Genomic DNA, 22343 nt, shown 5'->3' on the forward strand with positions numbered 1-22343 from the left:
CCCAAATGCATCAGACACCAAAGTGCTGAGATGGTGTCCAAAGGGCTCATCACATTCAGTGCCATCATCCCTCTGCTGCTCACATATGTGAACGCCTCTATAATAAAATAAAATCTGTGCTCCCCAGTAGTCTGAAGAATTTAAATTCTGTGGGTTACACCGCAGATATTGCTGCTTCATGATTAAAGGTGGCAGCACTAGGCCCAAGAGTGCTAAAATCAAAGGGAAGCAAAAGGGAAATTGCTTGGTGATGCTTTTATTGGGCTCTAACAGCTGTCAAACCACAGCGTAAAAAGGCCTAAACTGTGTAATTTCTACATTCAAAGTGAAACTGGACTGCCTTAGCGTTAACCTCTTGTCTTTCACTGAGCTGCCTGAGACACATCAGGACTCAAGGCCCAAACCCCTCTTTCAAGGAGCCACCACCCCTACATGATGAGGTCATGTGCCCCAAAAGGGTCAATGAGGTATAGTGAGGTCATTTAATTTGAAAAAACTCTAAGAGTGAGGAGTCCAACTGCTCCAACCAGCACTGCCAGTGCCACCACTAAACTATGTGCCCAAGTGCCACATCCACATGGCTTTTAACTCCCCCCAGGAATGGTGACTCCACTGCTTCCCTGGGCAGCCTGCGCTTGGCCTTTCCAGGAATTATCCCTAATATCCAACTTGAACCTGCCTGGTGCAACTTCAGGGGTTCCCTCTTGTTCTGCTTCTTGTTCCTTAGGAGAAGAGACCAAACAACATCCAGGTCTTTGCCAACCTGGGGATGGGGGGTAGGATTTTAATTTACAAAACATCCGTGACATACCCAGGGAAGGCAGCTGACGTGTAAGGGGACTTGGGATGCACCCAGCCCTTGCCAAATTTCACATGTCCTGCTTTTACAGAAAGAAAAGATAATGCCACACGTCCTGACGGCTCTCGGCTCCTCTTGCCTCAGGGGTGCCACTGACACTTTATGGTGGAAAAGGCCCATGCTGAGCCCTCCTGCCCACCTGAGCCCTCCTGCCCAGCTGTGCCCTCCTGCTCATCAGCAGCTCTATGGAAACAGCTCTGGTGAAAACTGGTTTAATAAGTTTAGAGCAATTGGCTGTTTGTTTTGGCCTGCGCTGTGACAGGGGAGAGAGCAACTGTTCGTTTTGGGTTTTAAGATTTCTTCTAGGTACAAGTTAGGAAGTAAACAGCCTAAAGACTTGAAGTGAATGTTATCAGGAGTATGGTGCTCTAATTACTATTGCATAACTCATATTTCAATTTTATGGGAATATTAAAAGGATTCCTGGGAGAATTTTGAACAGTCTGAAAGTGCAAGAGCACAAAACCCAATAAACCTTGCCTTCTTTTGGAGGACATTTCCTTAAAGGGCCCAGCTCAGCTGCCAGAGCTGCAGTCTGTGCACCACTGAAATTTCCTCAAACTCCCTAAAAGATAAACTGTTTCCACACTAGAATTTTCTCCCCTCCACGCTGTGGAGTAATGATAGCTTTTGCTGTTGTGAGGGCTGGAATCCAGAGGACTGTGTGAGTGGATGCAATGTATAAATATTTTCAGTGCATGCCTGATTTGTATAGAATGCAAGATGTATTTATAGCCCTCATGAACAGAAGATGGATGTGAGTTGAGAGGGAACCTTGTCTGTGTGGGCAGGAACACTTGCTGACCTACACAGCTGGTTCGGGGGGCATTGAAGGGCAGGAACACCACTGAACTTCTCCTCCCTCGCAGTCCTGGAGCTGCTGGCAGGCCCAGTTACCATGGGCAAAGGCAGGCAGAGCCAGGAGCACACAGGATCTGCTGTGGAGCTGCCTCTCCCTGCGCTGTGCTGGCACCTTTGGGGTGAATGTGGCTCCCATGGCTCACCCCCCAGCACGTACCCCAGGCACACTGACTGCTGCCTCCTCCCCGGGCACACTGTCTGCTGCCTGGGCACACTGACTGCTGCCTGGGCACACTGACTGCTGTCTCCTGCCCAGGCACATTGCCTCCTGCCTGGACACACTGACTGCTGACTGCTGCCCGGGCACACTGACTGCTGCCTGTGCTCCCCAGAGTGGCAGAGAGGAATGGAGGGAAGGATGGAGGGCAGGGTGGAAGGAGGGAGGGCGGGGGGGGAAGGAGGGAGGGAAGGAGGGGAAGGAGGAAGGCAGTGGGGGGGATAAGTTCCAGCTCCTACGCCCATAGCCTGGCAGTAAAGGAGCTGCAGCCCCTTGATCTCATATCTTCCCCCAGGTCTCCTCAGCCCCTAAGATTCCACAGGTCTTCAGGTGCCCCACCCATGCCCCTGACTTCTTCAGGCTTAGCAGAGTGAGAAAGACAAAATGTTGAAGCTCTCATTCCCACTAGGAAATAAAAAAATATCCTTAATATGTGGGCTGTCATCATATTTTAGGTCTTCAGACACTGCCAATTCATGACTTGGTATTTGTGCTTTAGCTGCTTCACAGCCTGAAGCACTTTCTGAAAGGAATTGGTTTGGGAATCCTCCTTCTCACAAGCAGGGTCTGCTGGCAGAAGCGTGGGAGGAGACCAAGAAACCTGAGCAAATACCCTGGCTTTCTTCACAGCTTGCCTACTTTTGTTTTCAGGGTTAAATGAATTTTCTGAATCTCCAGTTATTGGTCTAATGAAACTGCAACATACTTACTGTGTTATTCATCTCATTCTCCACGTACTCTCAATCCTGACTCATGGTGATAGTTCCTGCCTAGGAATATGAACTCGATCAAAAGTCATGCTCTGAGACTGTAAACCTTTCCAGGAAAGGAGTAAGCCTTGCCTACAAGCAAAATTACATGCAATATTCACAGGTGTTCCTTCTGCCATGATAAATTTTAGACAAAATAAATCTCAGTGAATCAACTTCTGTAATACAGTTCAATGCTCAGTTTTATATACTGAGAACCAGGGGGATGACTGGGACCTGGAAACCAATCTGAAATGTGTGTAAATGCATGCACTAAGCATGGGCACAGATTTGGGCACATGGAAACATTCCTGTGACCCTTCCTGTTCGGCCAGGCACGTCCTCCCTGCGTGTGCCGCTCGGGGCTGGGATCCTGCAGGCAGGGGTAAATTTTGGCTGAAGTGGCAGACAGAGAGCTCTCCCCACCAAAATGCTGCTCTCTGGAAAATGCACTGACCTCGTAACAAATGCCTGCTGGCTACAGAGCAAGCGCTGCCACAACTTTCTGCCGCTGTGCCAAGACATCTATGCAAACCCTTTTGTACAAGTCTCTCTGTTTTCTCTCCAGACATTTTCTAGGCTTGTTCAGCCTATGCTAAGCTCAAAAACGAGGATAAAAACTAAGGCTAGAAGGTGTTGTTACCCCTGTGAGGAGCACAGCTGAGCTCGCTCTGGGCCAGAGGAGCTCCCAGCTGGTGGCAGGGGCAGCAGAGCCCCGTGCTGATGCCCACGGGCTGGGGACAGCTCCTCACAGCAGGGATGGCCCCGCTGCCCCTCGAGGCTCAGGGGGTGAAGCAGTCTCGGCCCAGCCCTGCTCAGCCGCTGCAGTCTGTGGCACGGGGTCCCTCCCTGTGCCAGGGCCATGTGCCTTCCCTGGGGTCACAGCTCTCCCACCAGCTGCCACCTCCCCCAGGGCAGACACTGGGGACAAAATGGGGCTTCTCCCCGCGTCCCCCAGGGCCTGGTGCCTTCCCCCTGCTCCTGCCAGGACAAGCGGTCCGGTACCACGAGGGGCAAATCCTGAGAGCTGAAGAGCACTTCTGCCCTAGAGAATGTGATTTAGATTAACTATTTTTAGCTGGATCTAGTGGGAGTTGAAGAAGGAGGGTGTCTTCCAGGAGATGCAGAATACCACGCTATATCAGGCACCAAAATCGGAGCAGATGCTTCCAATTACACTTCATTCACCTCAATTATAGAAAAAGTTAAAAAACAAAAATACAGTTACACTAAGAATATCCTTTCCCTGAAGTTAAAAGCCTTTGGCACTGCAGACTGTCCGCATTGAAGAGCAGGCACACTGTGACACCACCAGCCTGGGAGCAGTCTGGGACCCTCTGCAGACCCCTGCTGCAGACCCCTGCTGCTGCTGCTGCTGCTGCTGCTGATGATGATGATGATGATGATGATGCTGCTTCTGCTGCTGCTGCTGCTGCTGCTGCCTCTGCTGCCACCCAGGGACACAGCCCTGGCTGCAGTGGGGGTCACTTCATGCTCCTCTTCGGGACAGTTTATCCAGTGGCTGTTTCCCGGCATCAACCAGCTTTGTGGTGTATTAGTACACGCTGGAAAAGGTCTTTTGTTAGAGTTCACACAGCAAGGTGGTCTGGTGCTCATCCAGAGCACACTATGTGTCTGGTGACAACACTGTGTGGCCCCATCCAGGTGGCAGAGGCTGGGACCAGTGCCTGGAATCCTAGCCCAGCTGGGCTCTGCACAGTCACAGCAAACAGGAGCAGTCTGCAATGTGCTTGGGGTTGGGAGATGCTCCAGAGTGCCCATGTTTCACACTTTCACATCCTGCCTGGAGGAGAAGAGCTCTCCCGGCTTCCTGGTGGTGCACCCGGGTGGGCAGAGGAGCTCCTGCTGGCACACTGTGCCTGGTCTGGGATGGCACTGCCGCAGGGCCAAGCCATGAGTCACTTTTTCCTCTGGCTTCTCTCTCTGACAAACTGTTTGCTGCAGCCATGCTGCCCTGTTCATCGGTGGGAGGCAGACACCAGAGCCGGGGGTGTGCACCCGCTCCTCGCTCCTCAGGGAGGGAGGCAGCTCCAGATGGGCACCAGTGCCCTGCCCAGCTCCTGGCCCTGCTGCTGCCAGGCACGAAGGGCTCCAGGGAGGGCAGGCAGCTCCACCGGGCACCAGTGCCCTGCTCAGCTCCTGGCCCTGCTGCTGCCAGGCACGAAGGGTCCATGGCCCAGCCCTGTGTCCCAGCACAGCCCTGCTCCCCCAGCTCTCCCCTGGTCCCACACTGCCCGGGGCCCCCAGCCCTGTGCTGCAGCTGCACAGCTTCTTGACATTTTGTCAGACTTAAGGGGGAGAAAAAGCCGTTCAGTCAGTGCTGATTTCCTAATTCAGTGTAACCTTTTCATATCCAGGCTAAGGACAGCTTGACATTTCCTCTGCATCCCAGGGAGAGGCTGCAAAGCCTCTCAGCTCTACTCCTGCTGCTGCTGCCCATCTCTGTGACACACTGTGAGTTGTCAAACATTTGGAAAATATTAAACTAATTTTTAAAGCCTTTGTTCACCCACTTGAGTCACTGTCATGGAAAACCTGCTGGGCATTCCACTCTGTTCTGCCCACTCCTCCCCAAAATCCTCCCATTTACAGCTTCCCTGGCAGGGTGGGCAGCCCTGGCACAGGTGCAGCTGTGGCACCCCTGGATCCCTGGCAGTGCCCAAGGCCAGGCTGGACACTGGGGCTGGAGCAGCTGGGACAGGGGAAGGTGTCCCTGCCATGGCAGGGGGGCACTGGGTGGGATTTGGGGTCCCTTCCCACCTAAAAAGTTCTGGGATTCTGTGATTTTGTCTAAAACATCAACACAACCTTCTCAAGAAAGAAAGCGGGAGAAGTATGTGTTACCCTTAGAGTAAGCACCTAAAGGAGCCCAGGTCCACTTATATATCTGCAAGGGGATAGGGAAAGCTGTCTTTGTCATGGAAAAACACCAACCTTGGCTCCCTTTTCCCCGCTTGCCGTGCTGCCTGAGCACCCTCCAGCAGCTGAGCACATCGCCAGTGCCTGCTTTGTCCTCACCTACTGCTCTGCTCACAGGCAGGGATTGTTTAACGTGGCAGAGAAGCCTTTGAAAATAACATCTTGGATGAATTAACATTTCATCTCTATGCTTGATTTGTTGTCTCCAGGTAATGGAACGGGAACAAGCTTCTGCCAGGCTCCCCCATGTACCCTTTGTGGGATTGTGGGAACTTTAAAAGCCTCCCTTCATCTGAAAGTTCTGCAGGTGGTGTTGCTCCAAAAGCAAAGGTATCTGTCACCTTGAATTAAATCACCCTGTGGGAGATTAAAGAACAACTTTCTTTCCATGTTTCTGACGTCCCTTTTTGTTCCAGAATCAGCCTGTGTACTGTTCCAAATTGAATAAGTAGATCTTTTTCCAAACCTTACAATTTGCAGTAACTTTACAGGCTGATTGTCCCTCAAACTGGCTGGAGTCGTTTCTCCTTTAATAACTATTTTCCAAGCTGCCAGCAGCTCTTAAAAGTGGTTTTGGATTAAAAAGGAAGGAAGACATCCCAGGACTTCATGTTTCTAATTATGCTCCCAGAGAGCCTTGAAATGACTTTCATGAATCTCTACCCACAGCAGCCAAGTCTCTCGCTGCTCACCATGTTTCTGTCCTGATACAAATCTCTTCCCTTTAATGGGACTATTACTGCTGTTAAAAGGCTTACATAAGCGTAAGCCAGCGGGTGGTCTCCAGCTCACACCTCTTGCTTGGTTTCAAACAGCTCCTGAAAGAACAAAACCAAGTTAGTTACAATAAGCAGAAAGAAGGGCAGCAGGTGCCCACCCATTGTCCACCCTCGGTCCCCAAGATGAGATGAGCTCCAAAAGTGGTGAGAGCCCTGAGCTTTCCAAAGACAAACACTCCTGGTGGGCCCAAGATTCCCATTCTCTGCTGGTCCTGGGTCCATCCACTGCCTGGAAAGGGAAGTGAAATCACATTGGCCATGCCAGGCTGGAGCCCAGTGCTCCTGAGCAACCCACAGGAGCCAGCTGGGTCACTTTGGGGACAAAGCTATTCCTAAATAATTCTCTGTATTTATAGTTAAAGGAATTGTGTCCTTATGACAACTTTTCTGTTAAAGGCTGGCTTTAAAAAAAGGCAGTTTGCATTTAACCACATCCAAGTCTTGTCCATTCTTGAACTTCTCCATGGCCCTCACCAGTAACAGGGGAAGTACAGTTAGTCCATGTTGAAGACTGATGCCAGCTCACCACGTAGCCTACAAATATGATGTCTTGCAGAATTTTCATGTGAAGGGAAGCATTGGATAGTATTCTCAGGTTCACTTTCCTCTATTAGGCTTCTTGGCAAAAGTTGAAACAGGATCCTGAGAATATTTTTTATCTGGTTATCTGTCTCTTGACAGATACTGAAAAATTAAAACAAAGCTGTTTCTTTAAAATTGCAAACAATTTTGGCTATGAGAGGGGCACTGAACAATATAGGTTCATAAAGAAATTGAAATACAGCTCTGCAAATAGACTCATGATGAGGTGTTTCTATAGATGGCTTCTGGACAGCGAGGAGGAGAAGGGAAGCAGTCACTGAAAATAACCTGGGTCTTGCCTTGCAGTTACTCCAGTTCCTGTTCCCAGTTTCCTGCTTGCATGTCCTAGAGCAGAAGAAATGCAGGAGTGGTGCCTGCATCCCTGCCTCTGCCTGCTCCTCCTCGGGCAGTCCCTGTGCCTGAGCTGGGAGCTGCCAGAGCTGGAGGTGCTGGGGACAAGCGAGCAGGTAACATGCTCTGTTCCCACTTCAGGAGACAAACAACCTCTAAAAGCCATGTACAAGGGTTTGTGGGAGGTGGAAGGAGCTCTGTGCAGCCCCCTCAGCACAGAGCTATGCTCAGCATCACTGCAGGGTAGGGGGGCTGGGGCTGGGAGCTGGGCCCTGGCTTTGCTCCAGGACTTGTCTGATCCCCAGGGACCATGCCTGCTTTGGGGAAAAGCTCTCCTTAGACCTGCTCAGAGCGGGAGACAGAGGGAGAAACGGTAACTCTTCAGAGGAGCTGGCACTCAGTAGGAGATGCTTTTGTTTTGGCACGTTCCCTTGCTCCCCACCAATACAACCAGGTGGAAAGTGCCAGCTGGAAGTGCTGTACCCGACCTGGACTGTGTACCTGGGCAGGAGCTGCCACAGGATGGCAATTCTCAGCTCTCATGCTGGCCTGCTGGAACACAAACACCTTTGTGATAGCAGGGCTGGGCTCAGCTTGGCTTTGGAGGAGCCCAAAATCACATTGCAAAGGGAGATGCTGCTCCTGGCACCAGGGCTCCAGGTGCTGCCATCCCAGCAGGGCCAGAGGCTTCCCACATGGCAGGGACACAGCAGGGACAGAGACAGGGACACAGCAGGGACACAGCAGGTACAGGGCAGGGACACAGCAGGGACACAAAGGGACACAGCAGGGACACAGCAGGGACACCTGGAACAGAGGCACGGGGTGGGGGCTCAGTCCAGGTGGTGACAAGAGCAGCCCTGGGGCAGCGCTGCAGAGGGAGCAGGGAACAGAGACTGCCTGAGCAGGGGTGGGAGCCAGGGGCAGCTCTGGCAGGGCTGGGAGGGACCTGAGCAGCCACTGCATTGCAGCAAATCCCACGTTTGGGTCAGCTCCAGAGCTCTCTGGTGAAGAGTGGCAGCCAGCGAGATCCACTAGTGAGGTTCCTGCCCTTTGATGAGTTTTCCTTTGGCTGGAAAAATCTAAGGTATTAAAGAGAAAATTTAATTGACACAGGACTCCTGGCTGTGCACAAACAATAACCTTGCACACCTGTGCAGGTGTAGGGTGAAAAAGCCTCACCTGGTGCTGATGCTTGCACACAGGGAGCTGTAAGGAAAACCCCACACTGAGTAGTGCCACAGGGATTTGGGACTAGAGCAGAGCTGTGAATGCCGATTGAAGCAATCCATTGTCTCCACCATAGGCTCAACAGAAGTTCATCTTTGGCTCACTGTGAAGCTGTTGTACTTCAAGTGGCACAGTTGAACCCAAACAATTCATTGGCATTTGTTGTCAGGATCACTGTAATCCTTTTTGATTTTCTTAGGGGGTCCTTGCTGTCCAGCTATGGTTCCAGCACAAGCATGGTTTGCAGTCTGAGGTTTTGGGTCTAAGCCAGCAGCTGCCATCCAGCAGGACTTGCTCTGGGGGTCTCCTCCAGGGCACCTTGCTCACTCCATGCCCTGGCTGTGCTGGATCCTCCCGTGGCCTTTCACAGTTCCATGTGGCTCAACAGGTCTGCGTGTCCTCAGCATCATCCTCAGCTTCATCCTTGCCTTCATCCTTGGCTGTGCCTTCAGCTCGGTCATCTCTGCAAGACCTGCTTCCTGGCAGCTGTGCAGCTCCCCACTATTAACAGATTTAGCTAATTAGCTGTGAGCAGTGCTGTTCTCCCTCACCAATGTAAAGGGTTTACTATTTTTATCTGACTCTGGATGTTTTTGGTTCCTAGGGGATTAAGGTCACAGGGCACATATTTATTCAGATGCTGGAATTCTTACATCGTTTTTCCATTACTCAGTTGGGAAGGAGGAGCCTCAGCCTTCAACTCCCTCTTCCTCCCCTCTGGCTGCTCGCCCTCGCTGCCTCCCTCCCTGCTCTGCATGGGAAGCCATTTCCTCTGAAACAAGAACGTCCTCTACTTTCACTAGTGGTGCAGAGACCAAACAGCTTATTTTTAAACACAAGTGGTGTCCAAGAGAGCCATGCAGCCACTCCATACGGTGCCCTGGTGTTTATGTGCAGCAGGAGAGTTTATTCTAGTGAGTTTTTGAAGCTATTGCTTCCACATGTTGCTTAAAACAAGGATTCTGCCTCACAGGACAACGCTGTTTTTCTTCAGAAAAGCTCTCCCTAGGTACTACCCAAAAACCCTCCACACTCTGAACTTGCTATGCTCACGGTATTTCAGGGATCCCGATGCTTCAAAGAACCTTCCTGATTCACACACACCTCTGCTTAGCTGAGTGCCACAGCCCCTGCAGCTGTGGAAAGGAAGTTTCCATCAGCAGTTTAACAGGGTGCAACCAGCACATCCTTCCCGGAGCTGCCCTGCGTGGCTGCAGCGTTCGGGGCTGGCTCCCTGCTCCTGCTCCTGCTTCTGCTCCTACTCCTGCTCCTGCTCCTAATCCTGCTCCTGCTCCTGCTCCTACTCCTGCTCTGCTCCTGCTCCTACTCCTGCTCTGCTCCTGCTCCTGTTCCCGCTCCTGCTCCTGCTCCTTCTCCTGCTCCTGCTCCTGTTCCTGCTCTGCTCCCTCTCCTTCTCCCTGCTCCTGCTCCTGCTCCTGCTCCCTTACTGCAGCCCGGGAGGGACTGCCCGCTCCCTGCTGCACAAACCACTCGTGCTACCAGGCGTTTTCCTCCAGTGTGCAGTATTTAAACATCCCTGGGGAATTCGAAGTGCCCAAGTGAGGAAGGCTCAGCTTTAGAACTGCGCCTACTGCAAAAACACTGGGATTCCTGGTGAGCCTCAGATCGTGTAGGAATTCCTGCAAGAATCTCAAGCTGGTCCTCACAGTTCTGCTTTCTGCTCTTAAGTTAAAGCTTTAGAGTCACCAGCTGTTTTCCAGATGAGCAAAGCTGCTGATCATGACCTTCCCTGCACATCCGCCGCTCTGCTGCTGTGCAGGGGAAGGACCTTGCAAGGAACAGGTGGGTCCTGGCTTGACAGAGGCTCCCCAAAGACTCTGGGGGAGTGGGGGGGGCCATGCTCCTGCACCCTGATCAGACATGCCCTGGAACTCATCTTTAGGTAAAATTTCCCCGGGCTGATGGCTCTGGGCTCAGGAAAGTTGTGTTGCTGTAGCTCAGGTGAGATGTGTGCCGTTTGGAACACATCTTTGGCTGAGGAGCCGAACCTCACCAGGTTATGGTTTAGTCCTGATTTTCTGGTCATGCTGAGCTCATATTTATGATAAAATATTTTACAAATTATGGCACTTTTCCTCCCATCTTCCCACGTAGTAAAGGCCGGGTTGGACAGGGCTTGGAGCAACCTGGCCTAGAGGAAAACGTCCCTGCCCGTGGCAGGAGGATGGAATGAGATGAGCTTCAAGGTCCCTTCCAACTCAAACTTGGTGATTCTATGGTTTTATGAAAGCATGCAGGTTGTTGGTCTTTAAAGCCTGCATCAGCTCTGAGTCTTCTTTGTATCTCCTTCACACCGTAAAATATGCTACAAGATGAAAATGACTGAGCAAAGAAGGCAGAGAAATATGGTACACATTTAACAATAATATTTCTATATAGAATTCCATAGTGTATTGAATCTATTTAATGAGTTTTCTAGATTAAGTGAAGTCTGGGGAATTTTTATTATAATGTCATATCCCACAAAAATATCTATGGTCCTGGGAGAACAGACACCATGTTAATCTATTTCTTTGGTGTTAGGTGATTAGGTAATAGCCTTTCTGCAGCAATGATATTGACACTGTTACTCCCTGTGTAATTTAGTTTAAAAGTTCTGTTCCTCTAGGCCCTCCCCATCCCAGCCTCAGGGCAGGGTAAAAAGGGTGAAGGTGCCAGTGGCTGTGCAGCCTACAGGCTACAGACAAATTCAGGGCATTGCCCATTCTAAACCACATCCGGATATTTATGGGCTTTGTATTTTGTATGTGGGCAGCTCACGGAGGAATGCAGAAGCTCCATGAGGAGCAGCTCCTGCTCTGCCAGGGCGCTGCTGTGAGAGGCTGGCACTCCCTGGTCCTGCCAGGGCTGTGGGGAGGCACACCCCAGGGCCAGTCTCCCTCCAGGGCTCGCCAGAGCCCGGCAGGACTCACTTCTGCCACCCTGCCTTTTCCCCAGTGTCCCACCCCTGTGCTTTACCCACAGAGCCTGAGGTTTTCTTAACCAGAAAATCAAATGTCTAGAAAAAGTTGGGTGCAGAAAAGAACTGGAGTCATTACAGTGGTTAGGAACGACAGCAGGTTTGGTCTAATCACACAGACACCCAAATTACATCATAGCTCTTGTTCAAAAGAAACCAAATCCTGAGAAACAGTAAGTGGCTTAAATGATAAATTAATTGCATCTATGTGTGAAGGATTTGCTTACGAGACTGGGAATTTCCTTGTCATGACCTTGTGAAAGCCTTGGGAAGGGGCCAGGGCAGCTGCACAGACCCCTCACCATCCACTGCTGCCACCATGTCCTGGTGCCCCCATGTAGCACCTGCAGGGTGCAACCCCCGGTCCCTGCTCTGGCCACAGCCAGACCCTCGCTGGTACCGGGACCCCTTGGTGGCACCGGGACCCTTCAGTGGCACTGGGACCCCTTGGTGGCACCGGGACCCCTTGGTGGCACCAGGACCCTTCAGTGGCACTGGGACCCCTTGGTGGCACCGGGACCCCTCGCTGGCACCGTCCCTCCCTTTGGCACACAGCAGGGTCACAAAGTGGCAGCTCTCCTGACAGCTGGGCACCAAGATGCCTGAGAGTCTTCCGTCAGCATCCAAAAACAATTTAGTAATTTAAGATGGCCAAAGGATGGTCAATCCTTCTTATCAGGAAAATCAACGGCCTCTGGGAAGAGGCTTTGAAATTTTTTCATGAGCAAATTGCTCAGCATAAATCCTTAATTCCCTCAGTGTGCCACCATGCATCTCACAGGCCCCCATGGTTTTCTGGGTTTTTTCTTTATTTTTAGGGAATTGTTTGTTCTACCAGGTATAGATGGGCAATATAATAAATCCAGATTTTCAAAAAACAGTTTATAAATATTGTGATACCTGCCATGTGAATATATTCATGCTTAATAAGCTCTGCTTTCTCCTGTGATTTTTCCACACTAATCCCATGACACTGTGGTCTTGGTTTTTTCTTACTGCTTTATGTAAAAGCGAGGGATTGATACCATGGAGCAGAACTGAGCATTTTTTAACATTCCCTAAAATCCCTCTTTGTCCACTTTCTGGTAGAACCAGGTGAAAGTCCTCAGCTTTTCTTTTCACACTCATTTGACTCTTCACAAGAGACGGAGGCACTGCTGCAGCTCACAGCTGGGCTCACAGGCTGTTACTGGGCTCCGGGAGATGGTTACACAGGAGGATGACCAATGCTTTGCTGTTTAGATATCCTGCTTTCTCTAATCTCTTCCATGTATTTATAAAATTTTCCATTTCACACCTTTCCATACATACAACTTTTTTGCAACGGAGACTAAATTTTAGCCAAGAGCAAACAGAGACAGCTCATCCCCAGCTGGCAGAGGCCCAAATCCAACTGTAATAAGTTTTGAATGCTGCCAGCAGAAAATCAGGGTCAGAGGTGCCCTGTTGCTCTGCCGGGGAATGGCCAGGTAAAGGTTTGGCTTTAGAAGCCGTGTGTCCTTCCTCTTTCAGTGCAGTGACAATGGGCTTTAGCTACTCTTTCACTTTTGTATCTGCAAAAAATCAGGGAGACGGGAGCCCAGTCTCACAGCCTGCCCTGGGGAGCAGGACAGGGAGAAGCCAAAGGTTTTCCTGCTTGTGCCAAGAGCAGCACCACATTTATTGTTTTGGGATAAATCACTACTCAATCCCTATTCCTATAGAACAAATAGATGGTGTTGCAGCTTTCCAACCCCACCATGGCAGCACCACATTTATTGTTTTGGGATAAATCACTACTCAATCCCTATTCCTATAGAACAAATAGATGGTGTTGCAGCTTTCCAACCCCACCATGGCAGCACCACATTTATTGTTTTGGGATAAATCACTACTCAATCCCTATTCCTATTGAACAAATAGATGGTGTTGCAGCTTTCCAACAGCCCAGGCCCAGCCCTTCCCAATTGCTGCTGCTTGGAGAGTGGCCGGTGCTGGGAATGGCCCGAGGGATTTCCCTGCCACTGCTCCTGAAGGGTGGCCTTGTGATCAGCTCCTTCAGGAGCAGCTGTGCCTCATTTATCTAAGAAACACCCCAAAACAAAGTCTATACAATGCTTTAGGATTTCTCTGGGAGTGTTTGCAAGGTGTGACTCTTTATGAGCTGTAAAAAGTAAATATTTAGATAGCATTTAGCAGATCAGATGGATCTATCTGGGGCTAAGTCCTCATAAGGGAAAGAACTGTGAGAAGAGAATAAATATGAGAAATACAAAGAGTTGGAAGAATGTACAAAAAAATCTTTTATTCAGCAAAATGTTTAAAAACAGGAGGAGCAAACAGTTTGGGAGTAGGGCTGTTGCTTGGCTTCTACAATAATACTTTTGGCTGAAGTTTAAAATCTCAAAACTCTCTGTTAATCTTTATTTGGCAAGTGACTGTTTTAAAGCAGTGTTTTCAGTGCATAGAATGGGCTGCCATTGGATTCGGTGCTTGTTGGGGTAAGGGACATCCATTCCAGGAAATACAAAGAATCTTCTCATCTGTACTGCAGACCTGATCAAATGTAGCATTAAAAAAAATAATTTTAAATAAAAGAAATGGCATTTGTAACGGTTATAGAGAACAGTCAATGTCTGTTAGAAGATACATTTGTCCTTGTTGCCTCCCTCATGGCTTGGAGTGTGAGCAGACACTGCTGGTCTCTGCCATCCTCCAGAGACAAAACAGGCAGCACACGTGTACTGGGCTGTTAACAGCTCCACCGTGCATCACCTGGAATTTCAGTGCTAAACTGATCAGTTGCAGCTGCCCAGAATCACAGCAAAAGGCTTTAAATACAAATGGCACTGCAGGTGTGGGACACAGAAATGGGAGTTTCACCCTGAGGGAAAACCTCAACAGCTCATGGGACCAATCATTAGTGATGGCTAAAGATATTTAGGCTCCATATCTAAGCCAAACCTGCAGACCATTTCCCCCTCGTTGTTGCAAAGCTCCTTAGTAAAACCTAACCTGATTCTTGAGCTCTCTTGTTCAATTTTAGCATTCAAGGCAGGCACCAAGACTGGATATACTCAGACTACACTGTCTGGGTTTTAAGTACTGGGAAACGAGTGAAAGTTGAGGCAGCCTTAGCTGGCAGTGGTGTTTGCTCTACAGTAACACAGGAATCAGCTCCAGCTCTGCGTGGGGAGGAAGAGAAATCTCTGCCCTGCATCTGACCCTTGAGCCCGAGGGACTCAGTTCAGGGTCCAAGCTGGGAATGATGGAGCTGGTGCAGACACAGCTGGAGGCAGCCACAGCCCCAACTCACTGAACAGATGCAAAGTGACATTTTCATACTTACTCCTATTTCCCCACCATTCCACTGTGCCATCCCCGCTGAGAGTTAATCCTTTGCAGAAGGTGAAAGAAAGCATCAACTCTATGGCACCCACTGAGGTTTAACATTCATGTCAGGATGCAAAACTCAGCCCTCACCTTTTAGGAGTGCTTTACTCACTGCTTGTTTCCACATTGCCACGGGCAAACTTTCATATTCAAATGGATTTGCCCAGTTATTTTGTTCCCACACAGTGCAGGTACAGATCTCGTTCATCCAAGCTTAACAAGTACCAAAGTATCAGCCCCTCACAATTTGCCTTGCAAACCAGCTCATGTCCCCTCTAGCCCTCCCCTGCACCTTCCATCATGTTTGTACTGCTCCCGGAGCAGCCCAGGCCGCGGTCCGAGCTGCTCCTGTGCCCTTGGCTTGTCCGAGGGGATGTGGGATGTTCTGTCTGCCCCGTGCTTCCCCCACAGCCGCTGCTCCCAGGTACCACTGCCCTCCCCCGGTGCTCAGCGTTCCTGGCGTTTGGAAACAGCTTCCACGATAATCCCCCATGGGACAAAGCAGCTCTTGGGAGCTCCTTTGAGAACGCTCTGTGTGTGCTGTGATCCTTTCTGTTCCTGTTTCCGAAGCTTTTACCCATTCCTCTCAGTGCAGCAGGTGTGGGGCTCACAGCCATCAGCCCGGGCGTTGGTTGGACACCGCTCTGCCCGTGTGCAGCCGTGATGCTCTCACACTGCAGAGCTTCCTCCGCTGCAGCAACTGGCAAGGCCCCTGCACATCCCAGCGCGATTCCTCACTGGGTTCTTCCCATTCTGGTTTCCTGTTCTTGAGCACTGCCAAACTTGTCACTGTTTGCCATGTGGCTTGGGATCCCTTTCCAGCTGGTGTAATCAGACACGGCTCCCTCCAGCATACCCTGGCTTTGGTGTAATCGCTGTTGGCCGAACGCTGTAGGACTGTGCCAAAAACACAACAGCAGCCAAAGTTCCTTCCCTGTCTTGTTTTCTTTTTCCCTGTCTGTGGATATATCAAGGTACACCAGGATGGTGTATTGTATCAGCTCTCTTTCAACAGCTCTGATGGCTGCATCCACGTAAGATCACTGTATCTACAGTGCAAATTTATGCAGCCGTCTCAGGAGCTGCAGAAAACCTAAGAAAAGACTTTCCAGAGAAGTCCAGCACTGTTCCGTGTCTCGGCACTGCATCTACCTGTGTGACACAGATCACTGGAGGTCAGCAAGTATCCCATGGATGAAGCAGAATTTCAATATATTTTTTATTTAATTGTATATTTGATTTTCACCTTCTGGCAAGGAAGGCCGGTGCTCCAGATCTGGCAGAGCTTTTGCCATTCCAGTGGCATCCCTGCCCGATAAAGTTTGCCACCGAGGAGACGTGAGAAGACTGTCCCACCCGTTGAGCGTCCCTGCGCCGTGCCGGGTTCCCGGCTCGGCCGTGTCCCCGAGCAGCCGTGAGACACGGGCCGCCGCAGGGGATGTCGCACGCACGGCAGCGGTGACTGATCTGTCACTCCGCGGGTTTCTCTGGCAAAGTTACCGGGCAGGTTCCTTCCGCAGCGGGGGCTGCCGAGAGCGGCGGGAGACCGGGCACTCCCCGCGGGGTGCCCGCTCCGGGGCGAGCGGCGGGGCGCTCGGCGGCACCGCCAGCCGGCTCGCCGTCCCCTCGCGACACAGCCCTGTCGCGACACGCGCCGGGCCCCTCCGCTACCGGAACCGCTTCCCGCGAGCCGCGCTCGGGCGGGGGCAGCGCCGGGGCCAAGGGCCGCCAGCCCCGCGGGGCGGCCCCGGTAAACAGACCCCGGTAAACAGACCCCGGTCGCCCCGGGCCGGGGGAGCCGCTCCCCGCGGGGGGCAGCGCCGCCCCGCCTCGCTCCGAGCCCGGCGGCGGGCGGGCGGCCCCGCCGAGCGCAGGGGGGGCGGCGCGGGCCCCGCCCGGTCCCCGGGGAGCGCGGAGCGGCCCCGCCGCGTCCCCCGGGCCGCGCTGGGCCGCCGCGGGCACGGCCGGGCCGCGGGACGGCGCCGCCGGCGTGCGCGCGCCCGCCGCGCCTGGCGTTGCCCTTTTAAGAGCGGCGCGAGGCGGCCGTGACGTCGCGCGCGCAGAGCGCTAGCCCGGCGCGCCCGCCCGTCCGCACAGCCGGGAGCGGCGGCGGCACCGCGGAGCGCCCGGACCCGCCCCGCCACCGGCACCGGCCCCGGCCGCGCCGAGCCCCGCACGGCCCGCACCGCACCGCACCGCCCCGCCGGCACCGCCGCCCTGCCATGCGCCGCGGCCCGGCGCCAGCCTCCGCCGGCGGGAGCCGTCCCGGCAGCAGCGGCAGCAGCAGCAGCGCGGCGGCGGAGGAGCGCTGAGCCGCGGCCCCGCAGGGCGCGGATGTTCGCGGGCTGCCCGCGCCGGGAGCTCTCGCTGCGCTGACGGGGCGGGCCCGGCGCCCCGCTCGCCGCAGCGCCCCGCGCCCGCCCCCGGGCTCCCCGCAGCGCCGCCGCTCCCGGCCGCGCTTCCGCCCGCGCCATGGCGGGGAAGGCGGCCGCGGCCGGCGCCGGGGTGCTCCTGGTCACCGCCAACGTCGGGTCCCTCTTCGACGACGTAAGTACCGCGGGCACCGGGGCGGGCGGGGGCTCCGCGGGTCGCTGCGCCGCCCGGACCGCGGGTGCCGGGGGCCCGGCCGAGTCCCGGCGCCTCCCGGGGCGGGCCGGCTCTGCCGGAGCGCGGGGCGGCGGCACGGCCGCGGCAGCGCCGGGGGAGGGGGCGCCGGTGCCGCGTCCCCGTCCCGAGGTTGTCGCCGTGCGACGCCGGCCGCAGCGTCCGGGGGCCCCTCGGGGGCGCGGCAGAGCCCCGAAGCGCCTTGCCCGCCTCCGGCCGCTCTTCCCCGGCTACCGGGCACGGTGTGACATGAAAATGCAGCGTAATTTCTGCTCGGTAGAGAGAGAGCAGAGCTCCGGAACCGTTCTTATCGCTGCACGTAGGGCGAGAGCTGCAGCTGCACGGGCGAGCAGGGGCAGGAACGCTCGGTTCCGTTCGGTTCGGTGCGCGAATGAGCGCAGATGCTGCTGGCCATCGCTGGGCTCCCGCGGCCCGGACGCTGCCCCCGGGAGCCGCTGAACCCAGCAGCCAAGCCAGCCAGTGCCCGAGCAGTGCGGACACGTCCCGCAGCGCGGGGCTGGCCTTTCCAGGGGTTTGCTCCTTGGAAAGTAATACACCTCTGGCAGAAAATTGGGTCCGGGCTTGCGCCGTGTGTCGTTCTTGCTGTGTGTTAGGAGGGGCTTTGCTCTAAGCCTGATGCACAGAGCCCCGAGGCGCAGTAACTCAGGGAGATTTTTGTCTGGTCTTCAAAGTTCGCTTTGCTTTTTGTCACTTTAAAGGCTTTTCTGACGTTCACACTTCCATTGTAACTGCTGTAGTCAAAGGATGCAGTTCGTCTTTTCTTCGAGTTAAGTAGACTTTTACTGTAATCACCCCAGTTAGTTTTACACTTAAGCATGCCACTTCGTGTTAAATGAACGCTGTGAAACTGCTCATTTGACAGTGATTGCCATGGTTGTGGCCTCGGGCGCACCCAGCATCTGTGTGTGAGCGCTGCCGGTGTGTTCAGTGGGGTTTCAGCAGGTGGTTCTGCCTTTTCCTCCCCATGGGTGCAGCCGAGGGGTGACAGCTCTGTGCTCGCCGTCCGTCCGAGCCCTGCGGCTCGCTGTGCTCCCGTGCCTTGGCAGGAGCTCGCACTCCATCCAGCATTCCCTGCAGGATCCCCGGCTGTCAGACCCGGCCATTTCCTGCCTGTTCCCGGTCGGTGTTCGGGCTCGGGGCGTTCCTCAGCTGCTCGCTGTGCAGAGGGAACGCGCTTCGGTCCGAGCCAGCGACCGCCTTGCCGTGAAAAACCTGAGTTTTCTGCAGCAATGAAACCGGGCTCGTTCGGGTCAGCTCTACCGCAGGGTGGGAAACGGGAACACTGCTCTGAACATCTGTGGTTGTGGTCCTGGCGTGTGGCTGTTGGAGCTGGGACTGGTAGCTGCCTGGCCGGGCTTCTGGAGTTACATTAGTGCAGTTTGGGTGCAGGAAAGGTAACATGAACTGGGTTTGGGGACTTGGCTCTCGAGCTGTGTGTGGGAGCTGTCAGTGGCTGCTTCTGCTTGCTGGGCCCTTCCCGTGCAGTCGAGGAACATGTTTCTTTGCCGTGACCTGGAATGGTTTCAGTCCTGAACAAGGACTTGCTTTCATGGACTGTGCCAGAGCTGGGCTGGAAAACTACTTCCCATTCCTTTAAGTCAGGTTTTTGTTTCTGATTTCAATGGGTGATATGTATTTTAATGAAACGCTGCACTCTCAGATGTAGCCTGACCTGCAGGGCAGTGCAGGGGCACTGGCAGATGGGGCGGCCAGCACCCGCACTCGTACAGTCCTGCTGGCCCTGCGCTGGGCTCCTGTCCCATCCCGTGTGGCCAGAGCCCTCCGGGAGCGTTCTGCTGGGAGCAGATGCCCGTGTGGCCAGAGCCCTCCGGGAGCGTTCTGCTGGGAGCAGGTGCCCGTGTGCGAGGCTGCTGGTGCAGGCTGGGCTGGGCAGGGGGCTCTGGTGCTGGGGGCCCTGCAGGGTGGGCCTCCTGCCCCCTCCCATCCAGCAAACCCCGTGCTGCCCCTGTGCTGCCCCGTCTCCGAGTGTTCCCCGACTGGTGCTGGGTGGCAGCAGCATGGTTTGGACTTCAGGTGTGATTTGTGTGAGCATTGTTTGCTTGTGTGTGCAAATGCTCTTGAGACCAGCATTTCAGAGTTTAAAATACCTTTGGCAGGCAGGTTGGCCTCGGTGGGACAGTCCTTCCTAGGTCAGTGGTGTTGCTGACCTGCCTGTACTTTTTCAAAGAGGGGAAAATTGCTTTTTTTACTCTCTGGTTGCCAGAAGCAGGTCAGGATAACATATGGGTTTGCTCCTGCCAGCCATCCCCATCCACTAATTACCTGCTGCAGTGGTGACCTGGAAACTCATGAATAAACATGGGAAAGTGAAGAGGGACTAAGCTGGGTTCATTTCATTCCTCTAGCAGTTTTGGTGCTTTATTAAAAATATTGATGGAGTATTAGATTTTCAAATATTCTTCCAAGTTACATGAACATGTGCATTTCATGAATATGAACGTGTATGATTTTTGGTACCTTTGTGCTTACTTAAGCATTTAATGCTTTTCTTGCTGTAGAATAATTTCCTGGGTTTATCATAGTATGCACAGTAGCAAAAGATGGAGTTCAGGCTACCCATGAGTCGCTCTTTTCCCCCTCCTCAGATGTCTCTGCCTATGGCAGGGGAATTCAATTAGATGATCTTTAAAAGTCCCTTTCAACCCAAACCTGTGATCCCATCCTCTCCCTCCCTGATTCCTTGCTTCCTTTGATTCCTCTGTCTGCACTGACAACATTTCACATGTACGTTGCAATGAGCTGAGTGCTGTGGTGGGCACAGGATCCATTTGCCTGGCACTGTGCTGCTTTGCTGTACGGGGGTTTAATTTATGTCCTGAGGTTTTTCCAGTCTGGTATATCCCCTTCATTCTGTTAACTGCCTCTGAACAGCTGAGTGCTGCTGGTGTTTGCTGTGGCAGACACCTGGGAGAGGCTGTGAGCAGCAGGTGGGCGAGGTTCTGGAGAAAGCTTCCCTCCCATGTGGCAGCACAGGAGCTGTGGCTGCTTCTGCTGCAGGGGCAGCTGGGCACCTCTGCAGTCCTGCTGCTGTGGCTGCCCAGAAGTTGTGTTCCTGTGTGCTGTGTGTTTGTCTGGGTGCAGGCACGGACACTGGAGAGCCACCTTGGTGCTCACCCTGAGAATCAGCTCTTGCTCCGCTCACTTTCAGGTGGCTTTGACCATCTGCGTTGGTTACGTGTCTCCATGTCAGTCCTTAGGGACAATTTCCAAGATGCCCAGCAGACTTAGTTTACAGGTTCTGACATTTCTCCTCGGGTTGGAAAATAGTTAATTTGTTCCAGCTGTCCTTGAAATTGCAGTGTATGAGCCTAAATCAGGTCAGACCTTCCAAAGCCCTTCCATCTTCATGCACTGGATGTGTATGATTCTTAAATTGTCAGGACAGGTTTAGTCAGAATAGACGTGCAATGATGACAAGGTAGGTAAAAGTTAACCAGAACATGTTATTTTATTAGCTTAAAAGAGAAAAGGGGAGAAGTGTGCCAGGGAATTGCTGTATGGTGCTGATACCCAAAATTCTGAATGACTGACAGCATTACTGCCCTGCATGTGGCCCTATTTTCTTTGACTCTGTAGAGCACAGGCCTTCGTGTGATAGTGCCATGGCAGGGCAGTAAGCTTTGACATTTCAAGGTGGCCTTCACCTATCCACATTTGGGTGAATGTGTCCCTTTTTCATACAGTACACAAAGTGGGCAGGGATGGAACTTCCTGCTTCAAGCCCTGTTTGTAGTATTATTATGAATAAATTTATTCTTTAATTCTGAGTATGAACTTGAAGTATTCTTTACTTCTGTTCAAATCTGGAGTCCATCAAGTGAATTTGAAGTAGAAATAGTTCCCATAATAATTTTTCGAAACAGCCTGGCCTTCGAATGGGTGGTGATCATACTGCAGTCTCTTTATCATGTCTGATCCTAATTTTCTGATTCTGAAGCAGTGGGTGTGGGTTTGTTTTGGTATTGGACATCTGTGTATTTAGCCGGTATTAGCTGATAACTATAAAAGGTTTTTTGGCTTTCATTTTGGTTTTTTCTTATTTCTTTCCCTCATGAATAATTATTTGAATTCCGTGGAACATTTCAAATGTGGTAGGACAGGAAATGTATTCATTTGGTTTTGATTTCTACATAAGCATTGAGTAGCCTGTTGCAATTCAAGGCACCCTTCAAACCACAGCTGTGAGATTGAGTGAAAGGTAGTATCTGATTCATTATGACTTTTTAGAAGACACTTGTTATTGCCCTGCTGAGAAGCACTTGCCCATCCTTAGGGTCAGGTGGGGCAGCGTTGGTGTCACCTGGAGCAGGTCAGAGTGGCCCAGCCCGTGCAGGTCAGGGGGGTGTTTCTCTGGGATGTTCCAGTGTGGGAGCATTCCTGCAGGTGGGCTGGGCTGTCAGCTGCCAGGGAGGGACTGGGCAGCCTGGGCTCGTGTTCTGGTTCTGGCCAGGTGAGGGCAAGAGCAGCAGAACTGGGGAGAGGCTGCTGGGGGCTGCTGGCCTGGCGCTGCCTCTGGGTCCGTGCTGCTCGCTGTGCTGCCTGGGCTGTGGCCAGGCTGGAGCCTGCAGGGCTGAGCCCGCACTGAGCACTTTGGCTGCCTCACAAGGGCCCCAGACTTGGGGGTTATTGTCTTGCTCCGTTTGGTGCTGCAAGATTGGGTGCTCACGGCTTGGACTTGCATTGGAGGGCTATGTACTTTTTGAGCAATAACATAGAAGGCTGACAGAAAAGTATTTTTCAGTGTTCTCCATGATGGGAACTGTAGAAATAAGTGATC

The 22343-nt window shown here is 52.8% G+C and overlaps 1 protein-coding gene across 4 annotated transcripts in view; it reads left to right on the forward strand.

Annotated features, from left to right (window-relative positions):
* Positions 1-17271: 17271 nt before the first annotated feature.
* The window catches only part of INPP5A (inositol polyphosphate-5-phosphatase A), a 177810-nt gene continuing 172738 nt past the window's right edge, over positions 17272-22343 (forward strand). For 3 of the 4 annotated variants that reach the window (XM_072931385.1, XM_072931386.1, XM_072931387.1), the window contains exon 1: positions 17272-17467. In XM_072931385.1, coding sequence (XP_072787486.1) covers positions 17393-17467 — 75 coding nt within the window. In that variant the 5' untranslated portion in view covers positions 17272-17392. The remainder of the gene's footprint in view (positions 17468-22343) is intronic. The other variant, XM_072931388.1, reaches the window with a different exon arrangement.

The sequence above is a fragment of the Taeniopygia guttata genome, chromosome 6 (genome assembly GCF_048771995.1).
Source record: "Taeniopygia guttata chromosome 6, bTaeGut7.mat, whole genome shotgun sequence".
Lineage (NCBI taxonomy): Eukaryota > Metazoa > Chordata > Aves > Passeriformes > Estrildidae > Taeniopygia > Taeniopygia guttata.